The 27994-nt window shown below is 51.8% G+C and overlaps 1 protein-coding gene across 1 annotated transcript in view; it reads left to right on the top strand.

Moving 5' to 3' along the window:
• The first annotated feature begins 3168 nt into the window (after positions 1 to 3168).
• The window catches only part of PIGU (phosphatidylinositol glycan anchor biosynthesis class U), a 47646-nt gene continuing 22820 nt past the window's right edge, over positions 3169 to 27994 (top strand). The window contains exons 1-5 of the mRNA XM_075349945.1: positions 3169 to 3329; positions 5760 to 5824; positions 9114 to 9173; positions 9383 to 9445; positions 17292 to 17401. Coding sequence (XP_075206060.1) covers positions 3200 to 3329; positions 5760 to 5824; positions 9114 to 9173; positions 9383 to 9445; positions 17292 to 17401 — 428 coding nt within the window. The 5' untranslated portion in view covers positions 3169 to 3199. The remainder of the gene's footprint in view (positions 3330 to 5759; positions 5825 to 9113; positions 9174 to 9382; positions 9446 to 17291; positions 17402 to 27994) is intronic.

The following is a 27994-nucleotide window of genomic DNA, read 5'->3' as shown; positions in this document are numbered from 1 at the left end:
TCAGGATCCAAAGAAAACATAAAATAAGAATAATATGAACACACAGTGGGTACGGAAAGTATTCAGACCCCTTTACATTTTTCACTCTGTTTCATTGCAGCCATTTGGTAAAATGAAAAAAGTTCATTTTTTTCCTCATTAATGTGCACTGCACCCAATCTTGACAGAAAAAAACAGAAATGTATACATTTTTTGCAAATCTATTAAACAAGAAAAACAAATATCACATGGTCATAAATATTCAGACCCTTTGCTCAGTATTGAGTAGAAGCACCCTTTTGAGCTAATACAGCCATGAGATTTCTTGGGAATGATACAAGTTTTTCTACCTGGATTTGGGGATCCTCTGCCATTCTTCCTTGCAGATCCTCTCCAGTTCCGTCAGGTTGTATGGTGAACGTTGGTGGACAGCCATTTTCAGGTCTCTCCAGAGATGCTCAATTGGGTTTAGGTCAGTGCTCTGGCTGGGCCAGTCAAGAATGGTCACAGAGTTGTTCTCAAGCCACTCCTTTGTTATTTTAGCTGTGTGCTTAGGGTCATTGTCTTGTTGGAAGGTGAACCTTCGGCCAAGTCTGAGGTCCAGAGCACTCTGGAAGAGGTTTTTTTCCAGGATATCTCTGTACTTGGCCACATTCATCTTTCCTTCAATTGCAAACAGTTGTCCTGTCCCTGCTCCCATAGCATGATGCCGCCACCACCCTGTTTCACTGTTGGGATTGTATTGGGTAGGTGATGAGCAGTGCCTGGTTTTCTCCACACATACCGCTTAGAATTATCACCAAAACATTCTATCTTCGTCTCATCAGATCAGAGAATCTTATTTCTCATAGTCTGGGAGTAATTCATGTGTTTTATTGCAAACTCTATGCAGGTTTTCATATATCTTGCACTGGCTTCCGTCGGGCCACTCTGCCATAAAGGCCTGACTGGTGGAGGACTGCAGGGATAGTTGACTTTGTGGAACTTTCTCCCATCTTCCTACTGCATCTCTGAAACTCAGCCACAGTGATCTTGGGATTCTTTTTACCTCTCTCACCAAGGCTCTTCTCCCATGATTGCTCAGTTTGGCTGGCCAGCCAGGTCTAGGAAGAGTTCTGGTGGTCCCAAACTTCATCCATTTAAGGATTATGGAGGCCATTGCACTGTTAGGAACCTTGAGTACTGCAGAAATTGTTTTGTAACCTTGGTCAGATCTGTGCCTTGCCACAATTCTGTCTCTGAGCTCCTTGGACAGTTCCTTTGATCTCATGATTCTCATTTGTTCTGACTTGCAGTGTGCGCTGTGAGGTCTTATATAGACAGGTGTGCGCCTTTCCAAATCAAGTCCTATCAGTTTAATTAAACACAGCTGGACGCCAATGAAGGAGTAGAACCATCTCAAGGAGGATAACAAGGAAATGGACAGCATGTGACTTACATATGAGATATTTCAGTTTTTCTTTTATAAAAAAAAATTCAGGGTTCGGAATACTTTCCGTAACCACTGTATACCCTACTGTAACTGAATAAAGGCATAATGCATATAAATGAACATAGAGTATTTAGTAAACTCTATTTTTGATAAAAAAATAGGTGGGATGGCTTTACGCTTCTTTGATCAAAAATACTGTTTACTAAGGCTAGTTTCACACTTGCGTTGAACGGCATCTGTTGCTATCCACCTCCTTGAGAAATTATGGTAACCGTTGCAGGAAACCGTTTTATTCCTCATAGACTTCTACTAGCTACGGATAGCAACGGATGGCCTTGTGTTGCATCCGTCAGCCGACGCTGCGTTGCTTCCGCCTGGCGGATGGAACGCTGCATGTAGCATTTTTTGCGCTTGGCGGAGCGTCAAAAAAACGCAACCTGCAGGATTCCGTCGACGTCCGTTGTTTTTATAATAAACGCCTATGGTGGCGGATTCCATTACAATCCGTCATTTGACGGATTCCGTTAACGCAACCGTCTTTACACAACTGCGCATGGCCAGATGTGTAAAGTCAAGAAAAAAACCTATAACGAACTGTGTCATTTTGTACGATCCGTAGCATCCATTGTGCCACTATATGCAACGCATCCGTCACACAACGCAATGCTACGGATGCCGTTCAACGCAAGTGTGAAACTAGCCTAAGTCCCCTATGTTTATTTATATGCACTATGCCTTTTTTTAATTACAGTAGGGTACATGTTCATATTCTTATTTTGGGTTTTCTTTGTCTACTGGCCAGTGTGAACTATATATATATAGTGATGAAACATCAAGACGAGAAGGTTCTGGCTTCTACAACTATGAGCGAAAGAACAAATAATAAATCCGTAGGGTCTAACTAGAGACTAGCCGGACGCACAGATGACGTCGCTCCAACCATGAAATATCAAAAGCCGCACCGGGGGTGCCAATAGGTAAGATATTCGCGGCCTCCTATCCAGCCACCAGGACCCAGTGACTAGGACCAGAGTAACGTGAATGGATCCGCTCATCTCTAGTCCCAACCATCTCGGATACAGCAGTCGTGGATTTGGGTCTACGCGCTGCAGTCCTGGGCGTCTGCTGCATGTCCCTCTTTATCACCGCCCCTCTGACAACTCCTCCTGCCACCTATATAAATACACTGTGTGTTCATAGCCTGAAATAGGGTTCTGTGAAAAATGTCCCATATTCACTGTCCTGGCCTGTTTACCTCAGCAGTGCTATGACGTGTTGTACACAGGTATGTGACCTCAGCAAATCACTGGCTGGTCACATTTCCATGTAAGACAATATGGCTCCCAAAGAGGCTGTTTTGAGATGATTATTATGAGAACCATGTGCATTAATAGGCCATTTAATGTAAAACCCATTGTACGTTTTGACATTTGCAAAAAAAAATGGTGTGAATAAGCCTCAAGGTCTCACTAAACCGCTTAGGAAACGCACATATAATAGTTGCTGAAAATATAGATGAGTGGTGCTGAGCAGTGCTGGATTTATGTGCAAAATTCTATGCTGCAACTGCACGTCTCAGAAATTCAGCTGCGCGTTTATAGATTGTCCTATGTCGTCAGTCGTACTTTTCGTTTCAATCCCGGAAGAGTGGACGATTTTCTCGCCAGGAATTGTGGTTATTGTAGTTTCATCACTCCCTTTTGCCTTGTCTGTTCGATGACTGCAGAACTACAGTCCCCACATTTCCCTACGGTTCTCCGCGCTGGCCGAGCAGCCTGCCCTGGAAACATGGCTGCGCCTTTGGTGCTAGTTGTGTTGGTGGCAGTAACGATCAGGGCTGTCCTATTTCGATCCAGCATGGCTGCCTTCATCTCCGAACGTGTGGAGGTGGTGTCTCCTCTGAACTCATGGAAGAGAGGTAAGGAGGGCGGCGGCCATGTGCTGAGGCTGCAAATGACAGGTGGAATGGGCTGGGAGTGGTGGTTTCCTGTGTTATGAAGGATGGTGGCAGTTATTACACCAATGTATGTCCAGCACGTGTCCACATACACATAATAACAGGATATAATAGCTTGTGCTGTCTGGTGACTTCAGTAGATTGCCTGCTTACATGGTTGCCATGTGCCCCCCCCCCCGACACCAAAGGAGCAGGTGCCCCCCCCCCCGACACCAAAGGAGCAGGTGCCCCCCCCCCGACACCAAAGGAGCAGGTGCCCCCCCCCGACACCAAAGGAGCAGGTGCCCCCCCCCGACACCAAAGGAGCAGGTGCCCCCCCCCGACACCAAAGGAGCAGGTGCCCCCCCCCCCCGACACCAAAGGAGCAGGTGCCCCCCCCCGACACCAAAGGAGCAGGTGCCCCCCCCCGACACCAAAGGAGCAGGTGCCCCCCCCCCCGACACCAAAGGAGCAGGTGCCCCCCCCCCGACACCAAGGGAGCAGGTGCCCCCCCCCCCCCCGACACCAAAGGAGCAGGTGCCCCCCCCCCCCGACACCAAAGGAGCAGGTGCCCCCCCCCCCCCCCGACACCAAAGGAGCAGGTGCCCCCCCCCCCCCCCGACACCAAAGGAGCAGGTGCCCCCCCCCCCCCGACACCAAAGGAGCAGGTGCCCCCCCCCCCCCGACACCAAAGGAGCAGGTGCCCCCCCCCCCCCCCCCCGACACCAAAGGAGCAGGTGCCCCCCCCCCCGACACCAAAGGAGCAGGTGCCCCCCCCCCCGACACCAAAGGAGCAGGTGCCCCCCCCCCCGGACACCAAGGGAGCAGGTGCCCCCCCCGACACCAAAGGAGCAGGTGCCCCCCCCCCCCCGACACCAAAAGAGCAGGTGCCCCCCCCCGACACCAAAGGAGCAGGTGCCCCCCCCCCCCCGACACCAAAGGAGCAGGTGCCCCCCCCCCCCCGACACCAAAGGAGCAGGTGCCCCCCCCCCGACACCAAAGGAGCAGGTGCCCCCCCCCCGACACCAAAGGAGCAGGTGCCCCCCCCCCCCCGACACCAAAGGAGCAGGTGCCCCCCCCCCCGACACCAAAGGAGCAGGTGCCCCCCCCCACCTCCCGACACCAAAGGAGCAGGTGCCCCCCCCCACCTCCCGACACCAAAGGAGCAGGTGCCCCCCCCCCACCTCCCGACACCAAAGGAGCAGGTGCCCCCCCCCCACCCCCCGACACCAAAGGAGCAGGTGCCCCCCCCCACCCCCCGACACCAAAGGAGCAGGTGCCCCCCCCCACCCCCCGACACCAAAGGAGCAGGTGCCCCCCCCCACCCCCCAACACCAAAGGAGCAGGTGCCCCCCCCTGACACCAAAGGAGCACTTGCTGGCTAGACACGACCTTCTACAGTGTCCTGCTGCACCTCATAGCAAAGTTAGAGAGCTGGACATTCAGGCAATCGGCTCTTACAAGCTATATGCAGCACTGAAGCGCTTGTCTGAAGCTGGCTGGATATGGTCTTCACTGTCCTCCGCCTCATACAGCAAATCCAGAGAGTTGGACGTTTGGGCAATCAGTGCTTACAAGCTTTATGCAGCATGGAAGTGCTCCTCCTAAACTGGCTACGCCCTGTCTTTTTCAGTGCACTGTGCCTCATAGCAAGGTCAGTGAGCTGGGCAATCAGCGCTTACAAACTCTTTGCTATATGCAGCATGGAGGCACTCCGCTGAAGCTGGCTGGATCTGATCTTCTTCACTGTAGTCTGCCTCATACGGCAATGTCAAAGAGCTGCACCTTTGGGCAATCAGCGCTTACAAGCTGATTGCCATATGCAGAATGGAAGCACTTCAGAATCTGGCTGGCCCTGGCCCTCTTCACTGTCCTTGTACTCTGCCTCATATAGCAATATGGGAGAGCTGAATGTGCGGGCAATCAGCGCTTACAAACTTTTTGCTGTATGCAACATGTAGAGGAATCCAAACAGTGCGCAATATACAAATTGTTAGGATTCCGCTGTTTTTACAACTTGAATGGTTTTCATGTGACATGCAAAAGATCTGGAAAATAAGCTAGTCGGCATGTGATAGCTGATATGAAAAGTATGTTTGATTGGCCACGTGACTAATTGTCAACAGAGCTAAATCCTAGCAGTTTGTATATTACACACTGTTAGGACTCCCCTTATTAGACACCATCATATATTTTTTTTATTACTGAACCCCTTTAAAAATTCTGCAGGGTATCCTTGTTTCATAGAGCCTGGGAATAACACTGCACCTTGTATCTTTGACGTATCACAAGATCATTTTTTCATTTAAAGGGAAACTTTAAATAAGACTCCCGTTCCTTCTGCCATTTCTCATTGTATTCATGTTCTATGTCATTGTCAGATTTTGGAATAACGGTTTGTTTCTTTTGCAGTTGTGGAAGGAATGTCCCTTTTGGACCTTGACGTTTCACCATACTCAGGAGATCTCTTCCATGAAGTGAGAATATATAAGATCTGATATCTCTGTATACTACGTGCTGACGTGTGCCAGAGCATCTCCCCTGCTTTATTGGCAGTTTGGACCAGTAGGATCGTCATATTGCTACCCTGAACTGCGCATTCTCTGAAGCTGCCATATAAGATGGTTTTGCCTCTGCTGCATCAGAGGAGCGTGGGGCTACCAAAGACTGGGAGCAAGCGGTATCCCCAGTAATTGTGCAACCTTCAGACCTGCGCTCTATAGGAAAGAGCCCTCTGAGTGCTGCATATGTTCTGCCTCCACTGATAGACTGCAGCAGTGGTCGGTAACCTAGGCAATGCTCAGTAAACAATAAAAATTAAAAATACCTCTATTCTTGAGAACAGATGGAATTTTTAATAAGTAAATTGCAAAATTGTTTTTACAAGCAATTTCACCCTTTTAAAGTACATGCTTTATCCTAACCATCATTTATTGTGATTGGAATACCCTTATAATATATCTAAATGTCATATAAAGTACACCCGGGAACATACCTTAAAGGGGTTGTCTCATGTTTCTGGCATTGGGAGTACAGCACTCCTCTGCCGCTTGACTTGCTTGCCGGGAAAGTGGTGCACTCCAAAAGATTGACAATTCATACAGACAGCTCGGCTGATCTGCTGGCCCTAATCATACTCTCTCAGCTTTGTCTCTGCTGTATGGGAGAAGCGCTTGGGTCACTGGATCTGGCCAGCTTCAGAGGCAGCACGAGAGAAGCACTGGGTCACTGGATCTGGCCAGCTTCAGAGGCAGCACGGGAGAAGCACTGGGTCACTGGATCTGGCCAGCTTCACAGGCAGCACGGGAGAAGCGCTGGATCACTGGATCTGGCCAGCTTCAGAGGCAGCACAAGAGAAGCGCTTGGGTCACTGGATTTGGCCAGCTTCAGAGGCCGCACGGGAGAAGCGCTGGGTCACTGGATCTGGCCAGCTTCAGAGGCAGCACGGGAGAAGCGCTTGGGTCACTGGATCTGTCCAGCTTCAGAGGCAGCCCGGGATTAGTGCTGGGTCACTGGATCTGGCCAGCTTCAGAGGCAGATAGGGGAGCCAGCACGATCTGAAAATGGCATGCATCATATAAAAGGTGCAAATTCACAGATTTATTCCAACTGTACTGTAATATAAATGAGATTTTTAGCAAATAATTGATCAATTCTTTGAGCCACCCCTGCCAACGTCACGACAAATCTCAATAGGGGGGTCCTACTCTATATTCTGTATTTCATGTGCCATGCGGCCTCCTAGATAAAGTTAAAAGCAGAACCATAATAGAGCACACATACCTGTAACCTGTATATATAACCGCTTCTATGTTGCAAAAAAGGCACTTGTGGATAGAGGCCAGCCCAGGTCCCAGCATGTGGAGCAAGCTCTGCACATACCAGGACTATATCAGAACTGACCCTCCCAGTGCCAGACTGCAACCATTGATAAAGGCGGACCAGATCCAAGTATGGTGCTTAATTAGCAATGCCTGTGGAAAGGGTGAGGCAACTGAATGTGAACAGCTACCAACAGGAGGAATATATTGCAAACCAAAATCAGGCGTGCATAGCATGGTGGTGACCAGCCACCAGACATTTGTAGCATAACTACAACCAAACAGAGAGAGAGGGGAGCCAGCACGATCTGAAAATGGCATGCATCATATAAAAAGTGCAAATTCACAGATTTATTCCAACTGTACTGTAATATAAATGTTTTGACTGTAGTTATGCTACAATTTCTGGTGACTGACCATCACCATACCATGCACGCCTGATTTTGGTTTGCAATGTATTCCTCCTGTTGGTAGCTGTTCACATTCAGTTGCCTCACCCCTTTCCACAGGCAATGCTAATTAAGCACCATACTTGGATCTGGTCCGCCTTTATCAATGGTTGCAGTCTGGCACTGGGAGGATCAGTTCTGATATAGTCCTGGTATGTGTAGAGCTTGCTCCACATGCTGGGACCTGGGCTGGCCTCTATCCACAATTGCCTTTTTTGCAACATGGAAGCGGCTATATACAGGTTACAGGTATGTGTGCTCCATTATGGTTCTGCTTTTAACTTTATCTAGGAGGCCGCATGGCACATGAAATACATAATATAGGTCAGGACCCCCCTATTGAGATTTGCCGTGACGTTGGCAGGGGTGACTCAAAGAATTGATCAATTATTTGCTAAAAATCTCATTTTTTTATTACAGTACAGTTGGAATAAATCTGTGAATTTTCACTTTTTATATGATGCATGCCAATTTCAGATCGTGCTGGCTCCTTTTTCTCAGCTTCAGAGGCAGCACGGGAGAAGCGCTTGGGTCACTGGATCTGGCCAGCTTCAGAGGCAGCATAGGAGGAGCGCTGGGTCACTGGATCTGGCCAGCTTCAGAGGCAGCACGGGAGGAGCGCTGGGTCACTGGATCTGGCCAGCTTCAGAGGCCGCACGGGAGAAGCGCTGGGTCACTGGATCTGGCCAGCTTCAGAGGCAGCACGGGAGAAGCGCTGGGTCACTGGATCTGGCCAGCTTCAGAGGCCGCACGGGAGAAGCGCTGGGTCACTGGATCTGGCCAGCTTCAGAGGCCGCACGGGAGAAGCGCTGGGTCACTGGATCTGGCCAGCTTCAGAGGCCGCACGGGAGAAGCGCTGGGTCACTGGATCTGGCCAGCTTCAGAGGCAGCTCGGGAGAAGCGCTGGGTCACTGGATCTGGCCAGCTTCAGAGGCAGCTCGGGAGAAGCGCTGGGTCACTGGATCTGGCCAGCTTCAGAGGCAGCTCGGGAGAAGCGCTGGGTCACTGGATCTGGCCAGCTTCAGAGGCAGCTCGGGAGAAGCGCTGGGTCACTGGATCTGGCCAGCTTCAGAGGCAGCTCGGGAGGAGCACTGGGTCACTGGATCTGGCCAGCTTCAAAGGCAGCATGGGAGAAGCGCTGGATCTGGCCAGCTTGAGAGCAGCACTTGCAAGCTGGACATCTAACAGCTAGCAAGTGCACACTCTACAGCAATGTGACCAGTAATCTTGGCAATGATGTGTACGCTACGGAATTAAAATTCATGCATTTTTGAGAATGGAGAGGATTTTTCATTTTTGCATCTTTGCAATGTTAGCTATTGAATGAGCTAAAACAGCCGCCTGGTTTAGATTGATGGATAAGATTGTGCACAACAACAGCTATTTCCTTCATTCAGCGGTCTCATACAGTTTGAATAGATTGGAAAATGACTGTAAGTGAGATTTCCATCACTGCGAGCACAAGTCTAATTTTGCTGATCTTTCTTTTTTTGCAGACACCGCTTATAATTTATCTCTTCCATTTCCTTGTCGACTACTCAGAAATAGTCTTTATGGTAAGTAGACCTTTAGAGGGAAACTATAATGAAGGTTATCCAGAGTTGGAAAAATAAATAATTTTCGGCTAGAAATAGTGCCCCTCTTGGCTGCTACTGGCATTGTAAGTCCGGGCCCTTCATTGTAATAGGGATGAGAGGTGTCTGAGAAAACCCTTCAGATCTTGCTGACCTGATTCAGATGTGTGCAGTAATGATGTTCTTCTCAGTTAACAGATGCACTTACTGCAGTTGCACTTTATTTGGCAGTTCGAGAATATAACAAAGTGATGGTAAGTTATGATTTATTTATTTACTAGCTGTAGTACCCAGCGTTGCAGTAACTGTCTCTCTCTCCCAGTCTCTGTCTATCTCTCTGTCTATCTCTCTATTTCTGTCTCTGTGTGTGTCTGTCTGTCTTTCCCCCCCGGGCTCTGTCTCTTTTCCCCTCGGGCTCTGTCTCTTTTTCCCCCCGGGCTCTGTCTCTTTTTTCCCCCCGGGCTCTGTCTCTTTTTTCCCCCCGGGCTCTGTCTCTTTTTTCCCCCCGGGCTCTGTCTCTTTTTTCCCCCCGGGCTCTGTCTCTTTTTTCCCCCCGGGCTCTGTCTCTTTTTTCCCCCCGGGCTCTGTCTCTTTTTTCCCCCCGGGCTCTGTCTCTTTTTTCCCCCCGGGCTCTGTCTCTTTTTTCCCCCCGGGCTCTGTCTCTTTTTTCCCCCCGGGCTCTGTCTCTTTTTTCCCCCCGGGCTCTGTCTCTTTTTTCCCCCCGGGCTCTGTCTCTTTTTTCCCCCCGGGCTCTGTCTCTTTTTTCCCCCCGGGCTCTGTCTCTTTTTTCCCCCCGGGCTGTCTCTTTTTTCCCCCCGGGCTCTGTCTCTTTTTTCCCCCCGGGCTCTGTCTCTTTTTTCCCCCCGGGCTCTGTCTCTTTTTTCCCCCCGGGCTCTGTCTCTTTTTTTCCCCCCGGGCTCTGTCTCTTTTTTTCCCCCCGGGCTCTGTCTCTTTTTTTCCCCCCGGGCTCTGTCTCTTTTTTTCCCCCCGGGCTCTGTCTCTTTTTTTCCCCCCGGGCTCTGTCTCTTTTTTCCCCCCGGGCTCTGTCTCTTTTTTCCCCCCGGGCTCTGTCTCTTTTTTCCCCCCGGGCTCTGTCTCTTTTCTTTGTCGCTCCATTGGGAGACCCAGACAATTGGGTGTATAGCTATTGCCTCTGGAGGCCACACAAAGTATTACACTTAAAAGTGTAAGGCCCCTCCCCTTCTGGCTATACACCCCCAGTGGGATCACTGGCTCACCAGTTTTGTGCTTTGTGCGAAGGAGGCAACACATCCACGCATAGCTCCACTTTTTAGTCAGCAGCAGCTGCTGACTATGTCGGATGGAAGAAAAGAGGACACATATAGTGTCCCCAGCATGCTCCCTTCTCACCCCACTGTATGTCGGAGGTGTTTGTAAGGTTGAGGTACCCATTGCGGGTACGGCGGCAGGAGCCCACATGCTGATTCCTTCCCCATCCCTTTTTACAGGGCTCTGGGTGAAGTGGGATTTACCGGTCTCCAGGCACTGAGACCGTGCTCCATCTACAGCCCCTGGAGAAGATGCTGGATGGAGCGGAGTACATCAGGGACATGGCCCTGCTTCCTCAAGGTACTCTGTGTCCCCGTGCATTTGGCGCTCACACCGCAGCATGCTGGGTGTTGTAGTGCGCCGGGGGACATCAGCGCTGCGGCGCCTGTGCCATGGCCTCATTCAGCTTTGCTGAAGCAGGCTCACTTATGGGAATTGGTCGCGCCGGCCGCTGGGACTGCGGCGCGGCTGGCACTTGTAGTGCGCCGGGGACTTCAGCGCGGCCTGCGCTTTTATGGCGGCCGCGCTGATAACTAGAGTCCCCGGCTTTTGCGGCCTGCTTCCGTTCGTTCCCCGCCCCCAGACCTGCCAGTCAGGAGAGGGGCGGGACGCTGGCCACTTCCAGGAATCGGTCGCGCCGGCCGCTGGCAGCGGCGCGGCTGGCACTTGTGGTGCGCCGGGGACTTCAGCGCGGCCCGCGCTTTTACGGCGGCCGCGCTGATAACTAGAGTCCCCGGCTTTTGCGGCCTGCTTCCGTTCGTTCCCGCCCCCAGACCTGCCAGTCAGGAGAGGGGCGGGACGCTGGCCACTTCTATGAATCGGTCGCGCCGGCCGCTGGAACTGCGGCGCGGCTGGCACTTGTGGTGCGCCGGGGACTTCAGCGCGGCCCGCGCTTTTACGGCGGCCGCGCTGTTAACTCGAGTCCCCGGCTTCTGGGCCTAGTCTCCCTTCGTTACCGCCCACAGCCCTGACAGTCAGGGTAGGGGCGTGACGCTGCATAGAGCAGAGCTGAGAGCTGGAGTATGTTTTGCATACTCCACCCCTCTCACTGTGTGCACGGTGAATCCGGATTCCCGCACTTTCTCAGGCACGCCCACGGCTTCCTTCTCTACAAGGACACCGGCAGCCATTAGTGTCAGTTTCTGTACGATACAGAGACAAGTGTGGAAGACCCTGGCATTCTGATAGTCACACAATCGCTGTAACAGGCGTTAAGCAGCACCTGTGGTGCTAACCCCACTAGTGCAGAAGTGCACTTATAGATATGCTTGTACTATATACATTGCACTGTTTGGTCGCACGTTGTATATACCCTCCTGGATTATGCGGAGGAGTTATCAGCATATTCTCTGTGTAAAACAAAGGTGCAGAACCACATGTTTTTCTATACAGCTGGTACAGCATGTACGGCTATACGGCCGGCAGGTCTAATGGCCAGGGGATGAGGACGGTGTCTGCAGTATTTACTGACAGTTTTTCTGAGACTATGGCTATGATACTAGAAGCCTAGCAGTCCGGACATGTCTCTCACAATATGGGCACTGTTGAATCATTGATCCATGGCCCCCCTCAGTGTGAATAACTAACAGCTCCGGGAATGTCACACGCATCCCAGAGTCACGGCTCTGCACGGACGTCAGTCCCAGACAGCCTAAGTGGGCTCGCTATGAGCGGCCTCGGTTTCATCAGGGTCCTAACAGAAGGACTCGCTGTGTAATAAGGCGGAAGTAGCGGCTCAGGATTCTGATCCTGAGACCGCTCTCAATCTGGATACACCTGATTGTGACGCCATAGTAAATAATCTTATAGCGTCCATCTATAGAATGTGGGTTATTTCTCACAGCTCCTCCAGTGGAGGAGTCAGCTTCACGTATTTTTCTGGACCACTCTGCCTTCAGAGAGGCAGTCCAGGAACACCACGCTTATCCAGATATGCGCTTCTCCAAACGGCTTAGGATACACGTTATCCCTGTCCCCTGACTTGGTCAAGGACTGGACCCAATGTCCCGAGCGGCATCCTCCAATCTCCAGGCTTGTAGCTAGATCCATAGTTGCAGTGGGAGATGGAACTGCAAACTCAAAGATGCCACTGACAGACAGATGGATCTCTGGTCGAAAGCCATCTATGAGGCTGTCGGCGCACCGTTGGCTCCGGCATTCTCTCCCTTGGGGCACTCCAAGCTATTTCAGCTTGTCTTACACAGATTGACACGGTTACACGTACATCTGTGCCGCAGGTGGCATCCTTAACCTCTCAAATGTCTGCATTTGTTTCTTACGCGATTCAGGTTGTCCTGGACTCTGCGAACCGTGCGGCGGTAGCCTCCGCTACTCCGTGTTTTTAAGCAGAGCCTGGTCTGCTCGTTAAGTGAATGGAAGGCAGATTCTGCTTCCAAAAAAGGTTGCCTAACCAGTTGCCTTTTTCTGCTGACCGGCTGTTTGGTGAGCGTTGGATGTAACCATCAAACAGTCCAGGGGTAAGGATTCATCCTTTCCTCAGCCCGGACACAACAAACCCCAACAGAGCAAGAGGCAGTCGGGGTTTTCGGCCTTTTCGAGGCTCGGGCAGGTCCCATTTTTCCTCGTCCAATGTGGACTCAAAAGGATCAGAGGAGCTAAGATTCTTAGCGGGCTCAGTCTCGCCCAAAAAAGCGACAGTCTGAAAACCCGCTTCCAAGGCGGCTTCCTCATGACTTGCGGCCTCGGTCGGTAGCAGGCTCTCCCGCCTTGGCGATATTTAGCTGCCATAGGTCAATGACCATTGAGTGTGAGACATTCTGTCTCACGGGTACAGGATAGAGCTCACTTCTCGTCCTCCAACTCGATTCTTCAGAATTTCTCCACCTCCCGGCCGGGCCGCTGCTCTTCTGCAAACAGGGTGCACTCTATAGGCAGAAAGAGTGATGACCCCCGTTCCTCTTCAGGAACAAGGTCACGGTTTTTACCCCAAATTCTTTGCGGTACCTATGACAACGGGCCGTTCCGTCCCGTTCTGGCTCTAAAAATGCTCAGCAAGCTCGTGGACACCAGGCGGTTCCGGATGGAATCCCTCCGCCATGTCATCGCCTCAAGGTCCCAAGGATATTTCCTAGCATCATTAGGCATCAAGGATGCTTATCCACACGTGCCGATTGATCCAGAGCACTAGCGTTTCTACGCTTCGTTATAGGAGACGAACACCCTCTGTTCGTAGCTCTACCTTCCGGCTAGCGACAGTCCAACTGGTCTTCGCCAAGGTCAGGGCAGCAGTAGTCACAGTCCTGCACTCTCAGGGTCACTCTGTGGTCCCGTATTTAGACGATCTACTTGTCAAGGCACTCTCTTAGGAAACATGCCAACACTGCCCGAACGTTGCGCTGGAGACTCTCTAGAGTTTTGGGTGGATCATCAACTTTTTAAAGTCAGATCCGACCCCTACCCTATCGATAACATATCTAGGCATAGAGTTTCTTACTCTCTCAGCGATAGTGAAGCTGCCGCTAGACAAACAGCATTCACTACGGGCTGCAAGCTCTTCTTTAAGAACCAGTCGCACACATTGAGACGCCTCATGCACTTCCTACGTAAGATGGTAGCAATGGAGGCAGTTCCTTTCGCGCAGTTTTACTGCGTCCACTACAATGGGACATTCTCCGCCAATGGGCCGAGGAGTCGACGTCCCTCAACAGAGTCGTCGTTCTTTCTCAGGCGGCCAAGGAATCTCTACGGTGGTGGCTTCTTCTCACCTCTTGGTCAAAAAGAAGGTCCTTCCTATCCCCGTCCTGGGCGATAGTTACGACAGACGCGAGTCTATCAGGGTGGGGAGCAGTTTTTCTCCACTACAGCGCTCAGGGTACGTGGACTCAGCAAGAGTCCACTCTTCAGATCAATGTTCTTGAACACAGAGCAGTGTATCTTGCCCTACAATCCTTCCAACAGCGGCTGGAAAGCAAGCATATCCGACTTCAGTCGGACAGCTCCACAGCGGTGGCATACATCAACCACCAAGGAAGAACGCGCAACCGGCAAGCCTTCCAGGAAGTCCGGCAGGTTCTGATGTGGGTGGAAGACACGGCATCCACCATATCCACAATTCACATCCCAAGTGTGGAAACTAGGAAGCTGACTTCCTAAGTCGCTGAGGTGTGGCCGAAAGAGTATGGTCTCCTCACCCGGACGGGTTTCAGGAGATCTGGCGCCGCGGACAGAGGCCGGACGTCGATCTAATGGCGTCACGGCACAACAACAATGTGCCAGCTTCATGGCACGGTTTCACAATCATCGAGCTCTGGCGGCAAACGCCTTAGTTCAGCATTGGTCGCAGTTCCAGCTACCTTAGGTGCCACCTCTGGCATTGTTGCCCAGAGTACTGCGCTAGATCAAGACCGACTGCGGCCGCGCCATCCTCGTCGCTACAAATTGGCCGAGGATGTTGTGGTACTCGGTTCTGTGGTGCCTCACGGTAGGCTAACCGGGGGCACTACCAGACCAATCAGACTGGCTGTCTCAAGGGCCATTCTTCCATTTGAATTCTACGGCCCTCAACCGGATGGTGTGGCATTGAGTCCTGGAACCTAGTGTCGTCAGGATTACCTCAGGACGTGGTTGCCACCATGAGACAGGCTAGCATACCAACGTCCGCCAAGATTGACCACAGGACGTGGAAGATGTTCTTATCTCGGTGCTCGGCGCAGGGTGTTTCTCCCTGGCCGGTTGCATCGTCTATGTTTCCTTCCTTCCTGCAATCTAGGTAGGAAAATGGGTTGTCGCTCAGTTCCCTTTAGGGACAAGTCTCAGCGCTATCTGTATTTTTTCAGAAACGACGACTTCCTCAGGTACGCACGTTCCTACGGGGAGTTTGTCTTCTCAGCACTCCGTACAAGCGGCCGTTAGAGCCCTGAGATCTGAACAAGGTTCTAATTGCTCTCCAGATGCCGCCTTTCGAGCCTTTGAAGGATGTCTCCCTTCCCGTTTTTCACGGGAAGTGGCCTTCGAGTAACGGTCTCGTCTCTTAGGAGAGTTTCCGAGCTAGCAACGCTCTCATACAAACTCCCTTCCTGGTCCTTCACCAGGACAGGGTAGTTCTGCGTCCGGTTCCGGAATTTCTCCCTAAGGTGGTATCCCATTTTCATATCAATCAGGATATCACCTCACCTTCTTTGTGTCCTCGTCCAGTCCATCAATTTCAGAAAGATTTGCATCTGTTGGTTCTGGTGAGAGCACTCAGGTTCTACTTCCCGCATGGCGCTCCTGCGCCACCCGGATGCACTCTTTGTCCTTGTCGCTGGTCGGCGTAAACAGTCGCAAGCTTCCAGATCCACCCTTGCTCGGGGGCTCGAGGAACCAATTCTTGAAGCCTACAGTTCTACTGGGCTTCTGGTTCTCTCAAGGCCGAAGGCCCATTCTACCAGAGCCGTGGGTGCATCCTGGGCATTACGGCACCAGGCTACGGCTCAGCAGGTGTGTCAGGCACCCACCTGGTCGAGTCTACTTACTTTTACCAAGCATTATCAGATGCATACCTACGCTTCGGCAGACGCCAGCCTAGGTAGATAAGTCATTCAGGCGGCGGTTGGCCACCTGTAGGAGAGGGCCGTTTGACGGCCCTATCATGAGGTATTCTTTTACCCACCCAGGGATTGCTTTTGGACATCCCAATTGTCTGGGTCTCCCAATGGAGCGACAAAGAAGAAGGGAATTTTGTTTACTTACCGTAAATTCCTTTTCTTCTAGCTCCAATTGGGAGACCCAGCACCCGCCCTGTTTTCTCGGGGTTTTTCTGTTTTTTCGGGTACACATGTTGTTCATGTGGTATGGTTCAGTTCTCCGATGTTTCCTCGGATTGAATTGGTCTTTAAACCAGTTATTGGCTTTCCTCCTTCTTGCTTTGGCACTAAAACTGGTGAGCCAGTGATCCCACTGGGGGTGTATAGCCAGAAGGGGAGGGGCCTTACACTTTTAAGTGTAATACTTTGTGTGGCCTCCAGAGGCAATAGCTATACACCCAATTGTCTGGGTCTCCCAATTGGAGCTAGAAGAAAAGGAATTTACGGTAAGTAAACAAAATTCCCTTCTTTTCCCCCCGGGCTCTGTCTCTTTTCCCATCTCTCCACCGACATCATATAACCTCACGCATAAGCTTCAACTAACAGTTTACTTTGTTCCTATAGCAACCACTGGACAGTTGCTATTAATAACCTATAGCTCCCACCTCCATTCAGTTTAATGGCGGCAGGATTTTAGAGACTAACTGTAAAGCACGGGGTTAAATTTTTCTGTCAAAACATAGTCTACGACGTTCCCGGGGTCACATGGGGCGTCTGTGCAAAATTTCGTGATTGTACATGCGACGGTGCGGATTCCTTCAGCGGACATACACACACACACACACACACAGCTTTATATATTAGAGTTTTTGCATGGTTTATTGTATATTGGATGAAAACTGAAGTTATGAGAATTGACTTTGCAGTAAATGTCACGTTACCTCCATTTGCCCTTGTAAAATTGACTATATTTCTAAATAAAAGAATACAGAAGCCAATTTGAGCGCTTAGTACCTTTCTGTAGTAAGTATATCCTGTATAGCAGTAATGCAGTCCAAATGTCATATATGAAATGTTTGCATAGATCTTCACGTATAGAGTCCTGCTGCACTCCTTGGTTTGTATATTATGCAGTCACAACAGCTTGCACCTGTTCACACTTGCTATATTGTTAGGTGATGATTAGTTTTTTAATATTGCATTTATGTTACTACTAATCTAGAGTTGTATCGGTTATATTGCTGCTTTAGCCTTTTTACCATTGTTTTGTCCTTTCTTCCTCCAGTTTAAACAACAGAAACTCTACTTGGAGCTCAACAAGTATTCCACTTTAGCTCATGAACTTCTCAGAATGCCAGCAGAAATGTACTATATTCCACTAAAAGTGGCACTTTTGTAAGTTTCCTGTCAGGGATTTTTTTTATTTTTAGTATTAAATCCTTATCCAATATCTGTCTTACATAAATTACAGCTTTGAGTGTATGGTGTGGTCAGTCTTTTCTTACCTTGGCACTCTTGGTATCTCCAGTATTATTTCAAATAGACAATGTGGACAGCAGTGTGAGCAGCCTCTACTTTCCTCAGCACTCTAGGTATCTCCAATATTAGATCAGATAGACAGGATGGACAACAGTATTGGCATCCTCTCCTTTCCTCAGTGCCCATGTTATCTCCAGTAGTCAATCTAAATATCCACTGGAAGCACATCTTCCTACACAACAGGTGGCAGTGCAACCTACTGCACATGCTCACAAGATCAAGTACTAACATTCTAGGACAGGTTTCTAACAAGGTCATGGCAGTTTTTAATTTCTTTGTCGCTCCATTGGGAGACCCAGACAATTGGGTGTATAGCTATGCCTCCGGAGGCCACACAAAGTATTACACTAAAAGTGTAAAGCCCCTCCCCTTCTGCCTATACACCCCCCGTGCTCACGGGCTCCTCAGTTTTTATGCTTTGTGCGAAGGAGGCAGACATCCACGCATAGCTCCACAGCTTGGTCGGCAGCAGCTGCTGACCAGGTCGGATGGAAGAAAAGAGGGCCCATAACAGGGCCCCCAGCATGCTCCCTTCTCACCCCACTTTGTCGGCGGTGTTGTTAAGGTTGAGGTACCCATTGCGGGTACACAGGCAGGAGCCACATGCTGTTTTCCTTCCCCATCCCTTAGGGCTCTGGGTGAAGTGGGATCCAGGATCGGTCTCCAGGCACATGAGACCGTGCTCCCTCCGCAGCCCCTGGGAATCTGCAGGATAGGAGCGGAGTATCGTCAGGGACAAGGCCCTGCTACTATGAGGTACTCTGTGTCCCCGTGGGGACCGCGCATGGAGCGCTGGTGCCAGACACATTACAGCACTGCTGGGTGTGTTAGTGCGCCGGACATGGAGCGCTTGTGCCAGACACTTTCCAGCACGGCTGGGTGTGTTAGTGCGCCGGACATGCAGCGCCTGTGCCAGACACTTTCCAGCACTGCTGGGTGTGTTAGTGCGCCGGACATGGAGCGCTTGTGCCAGACACTTTCCAGCACGGCTGGGTGTGTTAGTGCGCCGGACATGGAGCGCTTGTGCCAGACACTTTCCAGCACTGCTGGGTGTGTTAGTGCGCCGGACATGGAGCGCTTGTGCCAGACACTTTCCAGCACGGCTGGGTGTGTTAGTGCGCCGGACATGGAGCCCTTGTGCCAGACACTTTCCAGCACTGCTGGGTGTGTTTGTGCGCCGGGGGACTACCGCGCGGCCGCGCTTATTGCCGGCCGCGCTTATAACTTTAGTCCCCGGCTTCTGCGGCCTAGTGTCGTTTATTCCCGCCCACAGGCCTGCCAGTCAGGGAAGGGGCGGGACGCTGCACGGATCGTCAGCGGAGGGCTGGAGCATACATTAGTATCCTCCTCCCCCCTCACTCAGTACAGTGGGGCACTGGATTCCCGCACTTTTCTTGGGCACGCCCACGATCTCCTCCTCCCCACAGAACGCCGGCAGCCATTCCTGTCAGCGATTCAGACGCTGGAGAGGAGAGACAACACAGGGAGACCCAGGCAGGGAATCCGGTGACCACACAACTGCTTTGAGCGGTCGGTAAGCAGCACCTATGGTGCTGGCCCCACTGAGTACCGAAGTGTGTATATATATATATATATATATATATATATATATATATATATATATATATATATATATATATATATATATATATATATATATATATATATATATATATATATATATATATATAGGCTTATAGGCTATATATTGCACTGTACGGTCGCTCTGTTGATTTTTGGCTATATACCCTCCTGGTTGTTCTCAGAGGAGACAACATGTCATCTGCAAAAAGCAAGGGTGCCAAAGCACAGGCGTACTTTGCAACTTGTACCTCATGTACAGCTGTACTACCGGCAGGTTCCACTGACCCTCATTGTGTGCAATGCTCGGCCCCTGTGGCACTTACTCAGCCGGAGCCTCTGCGACTGGTGGCCCAGGTGGATCCACCTGCTACCACTGTCCAGGTGACAGGGACGGAGTTTGCAGCCTTTGCTGACAAACTGTCTGAGACTATGGATAAATGGTCTGCTAAAATACTGGAAGCATTGCAGTCCAGACCGGTGATTCAGGCCCCGGGCTCTATCCAATCCTTGACCCCTGGTCCCCCTCAATTGGAACAGCAAAGTGCCCCTGGGGTGACCCATGGGTCCCGGGGTGAGGTCTCTGACACGGACCGCAGTCCCAGGCCGACCAAGCGGGGTCGCTGGGAAAATCCCTCCACCTCATCACACTGTTCAGGGTCCCAGCAGGGGGACTCTCTAGAGGATGAAGCGGAGGTATCAGATCAGGATTCTGATCCTGAAGCCGCTCTCAACCTAGATACGCCTGAAGGTGACGCAGTAGTGAATGACCTTATAGCGACCATCAATCAGGTGTTGGATATTTCTCCCCCAGCTCCTACAATTGAGGAGTCTGCTTCTCAGGAGAAATTTCGTTTCAGGTTTCCAAAGCGTACATTAAATATGTTTCTGGATCACTCTGACTTCAGAGAGGCAATCCAGAAAAACCGAGACTGTCCAGACAAGCGTTTTTCCAAGCGTCTTAAGGACACACGTTATCCCTTCCCCCCCCCGAGGTTGTCAAGGGCTGGACTCAGTGTCCTAAGGTGGATCCTCCAATCTCCAGACTGGCGGCTAGATCCATAGTTGCAGTGGAAGATGGGGCTTCACTCAAAGATGCCACTGACAGACAGATGGAACTATGGTTGAAATCCATCTATGAAGCTATAGGCGCGTCTTTTGCCCCAGCATTCGCTGCCGTATGGGCACTCCAAGCTATCTCAGCTTGTCAGGCGCAGATTAATGCAGTAACACGTACATCTGCCCCGCAAGTGGTGTCCTTAACCAATCAGGCGTCGGCGTTTGCGTCCTACGCCATTAATGCTATCCTGGACTCTGCGAGCCGTACGGCGGTGGCATCCGCCAACTCGGTGGTACTCCGCAGGGCCATGTGGCTACGTGAATGGAAGGCAGACTCTGCTTCCAAAAAGTTCTTAACCGGTTTGCCATTGGCTGGCGACCGCTTGTTTGGTGAGCGATTGGATGAAATCATTAAACAATCCAAGGGAAAGGATTCATCCTTACCCCAGTCCAGACCAAACAGACCTCAACCACGGAAGGTACAATCGAGGTTTCGGTCCTTTCGGACCGCGGGCAGATCTCAATTTTCCTCGTCCAAAAGGCCTCAGAAAGATCAGAGGAACTCCGATGCATGGCGGTCTAAGTCACGTCCTAAGAAGACCGCCGGAGGAACCGCTCCCAAAGCGGCCTCCGCATGACTTTCGGCCTCCTCAAACCGCATCCTCGGTCGGTGGCAGGCTCTCCCGCTTTTGCGACGCCTGGCTGCCACAAGTAAAAGACCGATGGGTGAGAGACATTCTATCTCACGGTTACAGGATAGAGTTCAACTCTCGTCCTCCGACTCGTTTCTTCAGAACATCTCCACCCCCCGACAGAGCCGAGGCTCTTATGCAGGCGGTGGGCACCCTGAAGGAGGAAGGAGTGGTGATCCCGGTTCCTCTTCAGCAACGGGGTCACGGTTTTTACTCCAACTTGTTCGTGGTGCCAAAAAAGGACGGATCCTTCCGTCCCGTTTTGGACCTAAAGCTGCTCAACAAGCATGTGAAAACCAGGCGGTTCCGGATGGAATCGCTCCGCTCCGTCATCGCCTCAATGTCCCAAGGAGATTTCCTGGCATCAATAGACATCAAAGATACTTATCTCCACGTTCCGATTGCACCAGAGCATCAGCGCTTCCTGCGCTTCGCCATAGGGGACGAACACCTTCAGTTCGTGGCACTACCTTTTGGCCTGGCAACAGCCCCACGGGTCTTCACCAAGGTCATGGCAACAGTGGTAGCAATCCTACACTCTCAGGGACACTCGGTGATCCCTTACTTAGACGATCTACTTGTCAAGGCACCCTCTCAAGGGGCATGCCAACACAGCCTGAACATTGCTCTGGAAACTCTCCAGAGTTTCGGGTGGATCATCAATTTTCCAAAGTCAAATCTGACACCGGCCCAATCACTGACATATCTTGGCATGGAGTTTCATACTCTCTCAGCGATAGTGAAGCTTCCGCTGAACAAACAGCGTTCACTACAAACAGGGGTGCAATCTCTCCTTCATGGTCAGTCACACCCCCTGAGGTGCCTCATGCACTTCCTAGGGAAGATGGTGGCAGCAATGGAGGCAGTTCCTTTTGTGCAGTTTCATCTGCGCCCACTTCAATGGGACATTCTCCGCAAATGGGACAGGAAGTCGACGTCCCTCGACAGGAACGTCTCCCTTTCTCGGGCAGCCAAAGCTTCCCTTCAGTGGTGGCTTCTTCCCACTTCTCTGTCGGAGGGGAAATCCTTCCTGCCCCCATCCTGGGCTGTGGTCACGACGGACGCGAGCCTGTCAGGGTGGGGAGCGGTCTTTCTTCACCACAGGGCTCAGGGGACTTGGACTCAGACAGAGTCCTCCCTTCAGATCAATGTTCTGGAGATAAGGGCAGTGTATCTTGCCCTAAAAGCGTTCCAGCCGTGGCTGGAAGGCAAACAGATCCGAATTCAGTCGGACAACTCCACAGCGGTGGCATACATCAACCACCAAGGCGGGACACGCAGTCGGCAAGCCTTCCAGGAAGTTCGGCGGATTCTGCTGTGGGTGGAAGCCACAGCCTCGACCATATCCGCAGTTCACATCCCGGGCGTAGACAACTGGGAAGCAGACTTTCTCAGTCGCCAGGGCATGGATGCAGGGGAATGGTCCCTTCACCCGGACGTGTTTCAGGAGATCTGTTGCCGCTGGGGCATGCCGGATGTCGACCTAATGGAGTCCCGGCACAACAACAAGGTCCCGACGTTCATGGCACGGTCTCAAGATCACAGAGCTCTGGCGGCAGACGCCTTAGTTCAGGATTGGTCGCAGTTTCAACTCCCTTATGTGTTTCCTCCTCTGGCACTGTTGCCCAGAGTGTTACGCAAGATCAGGGCCGACTGCCGCCGCGCCATCCTCGTCGCTCCAGACTGGCCGAGGAGGTCGTGGTACCCGGATCTGTGGCATCTCACGGTCGGCCAACCGTGGGTACTACCAGACCGACCAGACTTGCTGTCTCAAGGGCCGTTTTTCCATCTGAATTCTGCGGCCCTGAACCTGACTGTGTGGCCATTGAGTCCCGGATCCTAGCGTCTTCAGGATTATCTCGAAAGGTTATTACCACCATGAGACAGGCTAGAAAACCAACGTCCGCCAAGATCTACCACAGGACGTGGAAAATATTCCTGTCGTGGTGCTCTGCTCAGGGTGTTTCTCCCTGGCCGTTTACCTTGCCCACTTTTCTGTCCTTCCTTCAATCCGGATTAGAAAAGGGTTTGTCACTAGGCTCCCTTAAGGGACAAGTCTCTGCGCTCTCTGTCTTTTTTCAGAAGCGCCTAGCCAGACTTCCACAGGTTCGCACGTTCCTGCAGGGGGTTTGTCACATCGTACCTCCTTACAAGCGTCCGTTAGAAACCTGGGATCTGAACAGGGTGCTGATGGTTCTTCAGAAACCACCGTTCGAGCCAATGAGGGATATCTCTCTCTCACGCCTTTCGCAGAAAGTGGTTTTCCTAGTAGCAGTCACTTCGCTTCGGAGAGTGTCTGAGCTAGCAGCGCTGTCATGCAAAGCCCCCTTCCTGGTGTTTCACCAGGACAAGGTGGTGCTGCGTCCGGTTCCGGAATTTCTCCCTAAGGTGGTATCCCCCTTTCATCTCAATCAGGATATCTCCTTACCCTCTTTTTGTCCTCATCCAGTTCACCAATGTGAAAAGGATTTGCACTTGTTAGATCTGGTGAGAGCACTCAGATTCTACATTTCTCGTACGGCGCCCCTGCGCCGCTCGGATGCACTCTTTGTCCTTGTCGCTGGCCAGCGTAAAGGGACACAAGCTTCCAAGTCAACCCTGGCTCGGTGGATCAAGGAACCAATTCTCGAGGCTTATCGTTCCTCCGGGCTTCCGGTTCCCTCTGGGCTGAAGGCCCATTCTACCAGGGCCGTGGGAGCGTCCTGGGCTTTGCGGCACCAGGCTACGGCTCAGCAGGTGTGTCAGGCGGCTACCTGGTCGAGCCTGCACACTTTCACGAAACACTATCAGGTGCATACCTATGCTTCGGCAGATGCCAGCCTAGGTAGGCTAGTCCTTCAGGCGGCGGTTGCCCACCTGTAGGACGGAGCCGGTTACGGCTCTATTATGAGGTATTATTTACCCACCCAGGGACTGCTTTTGGACGTCCCAATTGTCTGGGTCTCCCAATGGAGCGACAAAGAAGAAGGGAATTTTGTTTACTTACCGTAAATTCCTTTTCTTCTAGCTCCAATTGGGAGACCCAGCACCCGCCCCTGTTTTTTGTGTACACATGTTGTTCATGTTGAATGGTTTCAGTTCTCAGATATTCCTTCGGATTGAAGTTACTTTAAACCAATTATAATTTTCTTTGTCGCTCCTTATTGGGAGACCCAGACAATTGGGTGTATAGCTATGCCTCCGGAGGCCACACAAAGTATTACACTAAAAGTGTAAAGCCCCTCCCCTTCAGCCTATACACCCCCCGTGCTGCCACGGGCTCATCAGTTTTTATGCTTTGTGCGAAGGAGGCAGACATCCACGCATAGCTCCACAGCTTAGTCAGCAGCAGCTGCTGACTATGTCGGATGGAAGAAAAGAGGGCCCATAACAGGGCCCCCAGCATGCTCCCTTCTCACCCCACTCTTGTCGGCGGTGTTGTTAAGGTTGAGGTATCCATTGCGGGTACGGAGGCTGGAGCCCACATGCTGCTTTCCTTCCCCATCCCTCAATTAGGGCTCTGGGTGAAGTGGGATCCTTTCGGTCTCCAGGCACAGGAGACCGTGCTCCATCCACAGCTCCTGAGGACCATGCTGGATAGGAGCCGAGTATCGTTCAGGGACATGGCCCTGCTACTTTGAGGTACTCTGTGTCCCCGTGGGGACCGCGCACAGCAACACTCCAGCATTGCTGGGTGTGCTAGTGCACCGGGGACAGCAGCGCTGACTGCGTTTGTGCCATTACACACTTCAGCGTCGCTGAGTGTGTTCGTGTACGGGGACTGCCGCGCTGACCGCCGCTGCCATGGTTATCACTGCGGCGCGGCTGGGACTGTTAGTGCGCCGGGGACTTCCGCGCCGACCGCGCTTATACGGCGGCCGCGCTTATAACTCGAGTCCCCGGCTTTTGCGGCCTAGTCTCGTTTTCTTCCCGCCCCCAGCCCTGCCAGTCAGGGGAAGGGCGGGACGCTGTACAGGACGGCAGCACTGAGGGCTGGAGCATGCTTTGCATACTCCACCCGCCCATCTCTGCACAGTGGGGCACCAGTTCCCGCACTTTTCTGGGTCACGCCCACGGCTCCCTCCTCTCCTCAGGACGCCGGCAGCCATTCCTCTCAGCTCTGCTAACGCTGGAGAGGAGAGACAAGCTCAGGGAGACCCAGGCAGGATTTCTGGTGCCCACACAACCGCTTTGCGCAGGCGGTAAATAGCACCTGTGGTGCTGGCCCCACTAGTGCAGAAGTGTACTTATAGATTATATGATTATAGACTATACTTTACACTGTATGGTGCACTGTTGATTTTTGTCTATATACCCTCCTGTATTGCTCAGAGGAGACAACAGCATGTCGTCCACAAATAGCAAGGGTGCCAAAGCACAGACTTACTATGCTGCCTGTGCAGCATGTACGGCTATACTGCCGGCAGGTTCCACTGACCCTCATTGTGTGCAATGCTCGGCCCCTGTGGCACTTTCTCAGCCGGAGCCTCTGCTAAGGGTGGCCCAGGGAGAACCACCTGTTAACACTGTCCAGGTGACAGGGACGGAGTTTGCAGTTTTTACTGAAAGACTTTCTGAGACTATGGCTAAGATATTAGAAGCCTTGCAGTCCAGGCCGGCATCTCAAGCCAGGGACACTGTGGAATCATTGCCCCCTGGTCCCCCTCAGTTGGAACAGCAATGTCCTCCCGGGGTGTCTCATGGATCCCAGGGTGAGGTCTCTGACACGGACCGCAGCCCCAGACCGATTAAGCGAGCTCGCTATGATATCCCCTCGACATCATCACAATGTTCAGGGTCTCAGCGAGAGGACTCTCTGTATGATGAAGCGGAGGTAGCTGATCAGGATTCTGATCCTGAAGCCGCTCTCAACCTTGATACTCCTGATGGGGACGCCATAGTGAATGATCTTATTGCGTCCATCAATGAAATGTTGGATATTTCTCCCTCAGCTCCTCCAGTGGAGGAGTCAGCCTCTCAGCAGGAGAAATTCCGTTTCAGGTTTCCCAAGCGTACAAAGAGTATGTTTCTGGACCACTCTGACTTCAGAGAGGCAGTCCAGAAACACCGAGCTTGTCCAGATAAGCGTATTTCCAAGCGCCTTAAGGATACACGTTACCCTTTCCCCCCTGACGTGGTCAAGGGCTGGACTCAGTGTCCCAAGGTGGATCCTCCAATCTCCAGACTTGCGGCTAGATCCATAGTTGCAGTGGAAGATGGAGCTTCACTCAAGGATGCCACTGACAGACAGATGGAGCTCTGGTTGAAATCCATCTATGAAGCTATCGGCGCGTCTTTTGCTCCAGCATTCGCAGCCGTATGGGCACTCCAAGCTATCTCAGCTGGTCAGGCGCAAATTGACGCACTCACACGTACGTCTGCGCCGCAGGTGGCGTCCATAACCTCTCAAACGTCGGCATTTGCGTCCTACGCTATTAATGCTGTCCTGGACTCTGCGAGCCGTACGGCGGTTGCAGCCGACAATTCGGTGGCAATACGCAGGGCCTTGTGGCTGCGGGAATGGAAGGCAGATTCGGCTTCCAAAAAGTGTTTAACTGGATTGCCATTTTCTGGCGACCGTTTGTTTGGTGAGAGATTGGATGAAATCATCAAACAATCCAAGGGAAAGGAAACATCCTTACCCCAGGCCAAACCAAAAACGCCCCAACAGAGGAGGGGACAGTCGAGGTTTCGGTCCTTTCGGAGTGCGGGCAGGTCCCAATTCTCCTCGTCCAAAAGGCCGCAGAAGGATCAGAGGAACTCCGACGCATGGCGGTCTAAATCACGCCCTAAAAAGACCGCCGGAGGTGCCGCTACTAAGGCGGCTTCCTCATGACTTACGGCCTCCTCACACCTCATCCTCGGTCGGTGACAGGCTCTCCCGTTTTTGCGACACCTGGCTGCCACAAGTAAAAGACCGTTGGGTGAGAGACATTTTGTCTCACGGTTACAGGATAGAGTTCAGCTCTCGTCCTCCGACTCGATTCTTCAGAACATCTCCGCCTCCCGAGCGAGCCGAGGCTCTTCTGCAGGCGGTGGGCATTCTGAAGGCAGAAGGAGTGGTGGTCCCGGTTCCTCTTCAGCAACAGGGTCACGGTTTCTACTCCAACCTGTTTGTGGTTCCAAAGAAGGACGGGTCCTTCCGTCCTGTTTTGGACCTAAATCTGCTCAACAAACACGTAAGGACCAGGCGGTTCCGGATGGAATCCCTCCGCTCCGTCATCGCCTCAATGTCCCAAGGAGGTTTCCTAGCATCGATCGATATCAAGGATGCTTATCTCCACGTACCAATTGCTCCAGAGCATCAGCGCTTCTTGCGCTTCGCCATAGGAGACGAACACCTTCAGTTCGCGGCACTGCCGTTCGGCCTGGCGACAGCCCCAAGGGTTTTCACCAAGGTCATGGCTACAGTAGTTGCGGTCCTCCACTCTCAGGGTCACTCAGTGATACCTTACTTAGACGATCTGCTGGTCAAGGCACCCTCTCAAGAGGCATGCCAACACAGCCTCAACGTTACTCTGGAGATTCTCCAGAGTTTCGGGTGGATCATCAATTTTCCAAAGTCAAATCTGACACCGGTCCAATCGCTGACATATCTTGGCATGGAGTTTCATACTCTTCCAGCAATAGTGAAGCTTCCGCTGGACAAACAGCGTTCACTACAGACAGGGGTGCAATCTCTCCTTCAAGGTCGGTCACACCCCTTGAGGCGCCTCATGCACTTCCTGGGGAAGATGGTGGCAGCAATGGAAGCAGTCCCTTTCGCGCAGTTTCACCTGCGTCCACTTCAATGGGACATCCTACGTAAGTGGGACAGGATGCCGACGTCCCTAGACAGGAACGTCTCCCTCTCTCAGGCAACCAATGCTTCCCTTCGGTGGTGGCTTCTTCCCACCTCATTATCGAAGGGGAAATCCTTCCTACCCCCATCCTGGGCGGTGGTCACGACGGACGCGAGTCTGTCAGGGTGGGGAGCAGTTTTTCTCCACCACAGGGCTCAGGGTACGTGGACTCAGCAAGAGTCCTCACTTCAGATCAATGTTCTGGAGATCAGGGCAGTGTATCTTGCCCTAAAAGCGTTCCAGCAGTGGCTGGAAGGCAAGCAGATCCGAATTCAGTCGGACAACTCCACAGCGGT

Source organism: Anomaloglossus baeobatrachus, chromosome 5 (assembly GCF_048569485.1).
Source record: "Anomaloglossus baeobatrachus isolate aAnoBae1 chromosome 5, aAnoBae1.hap1, whole genome shotgun sequence".
In the NCBI taxonomy this organism is placed as follows: Eukaryota; Metazoa; Chordata; class Amphibia; order Anura; family Aromobatidae; genus Anomaloglossus; species Anomaloglossus baeobatrachus.
This window is presented reverse-complemented; position numbering and strand designations above follow the sequence as displayed.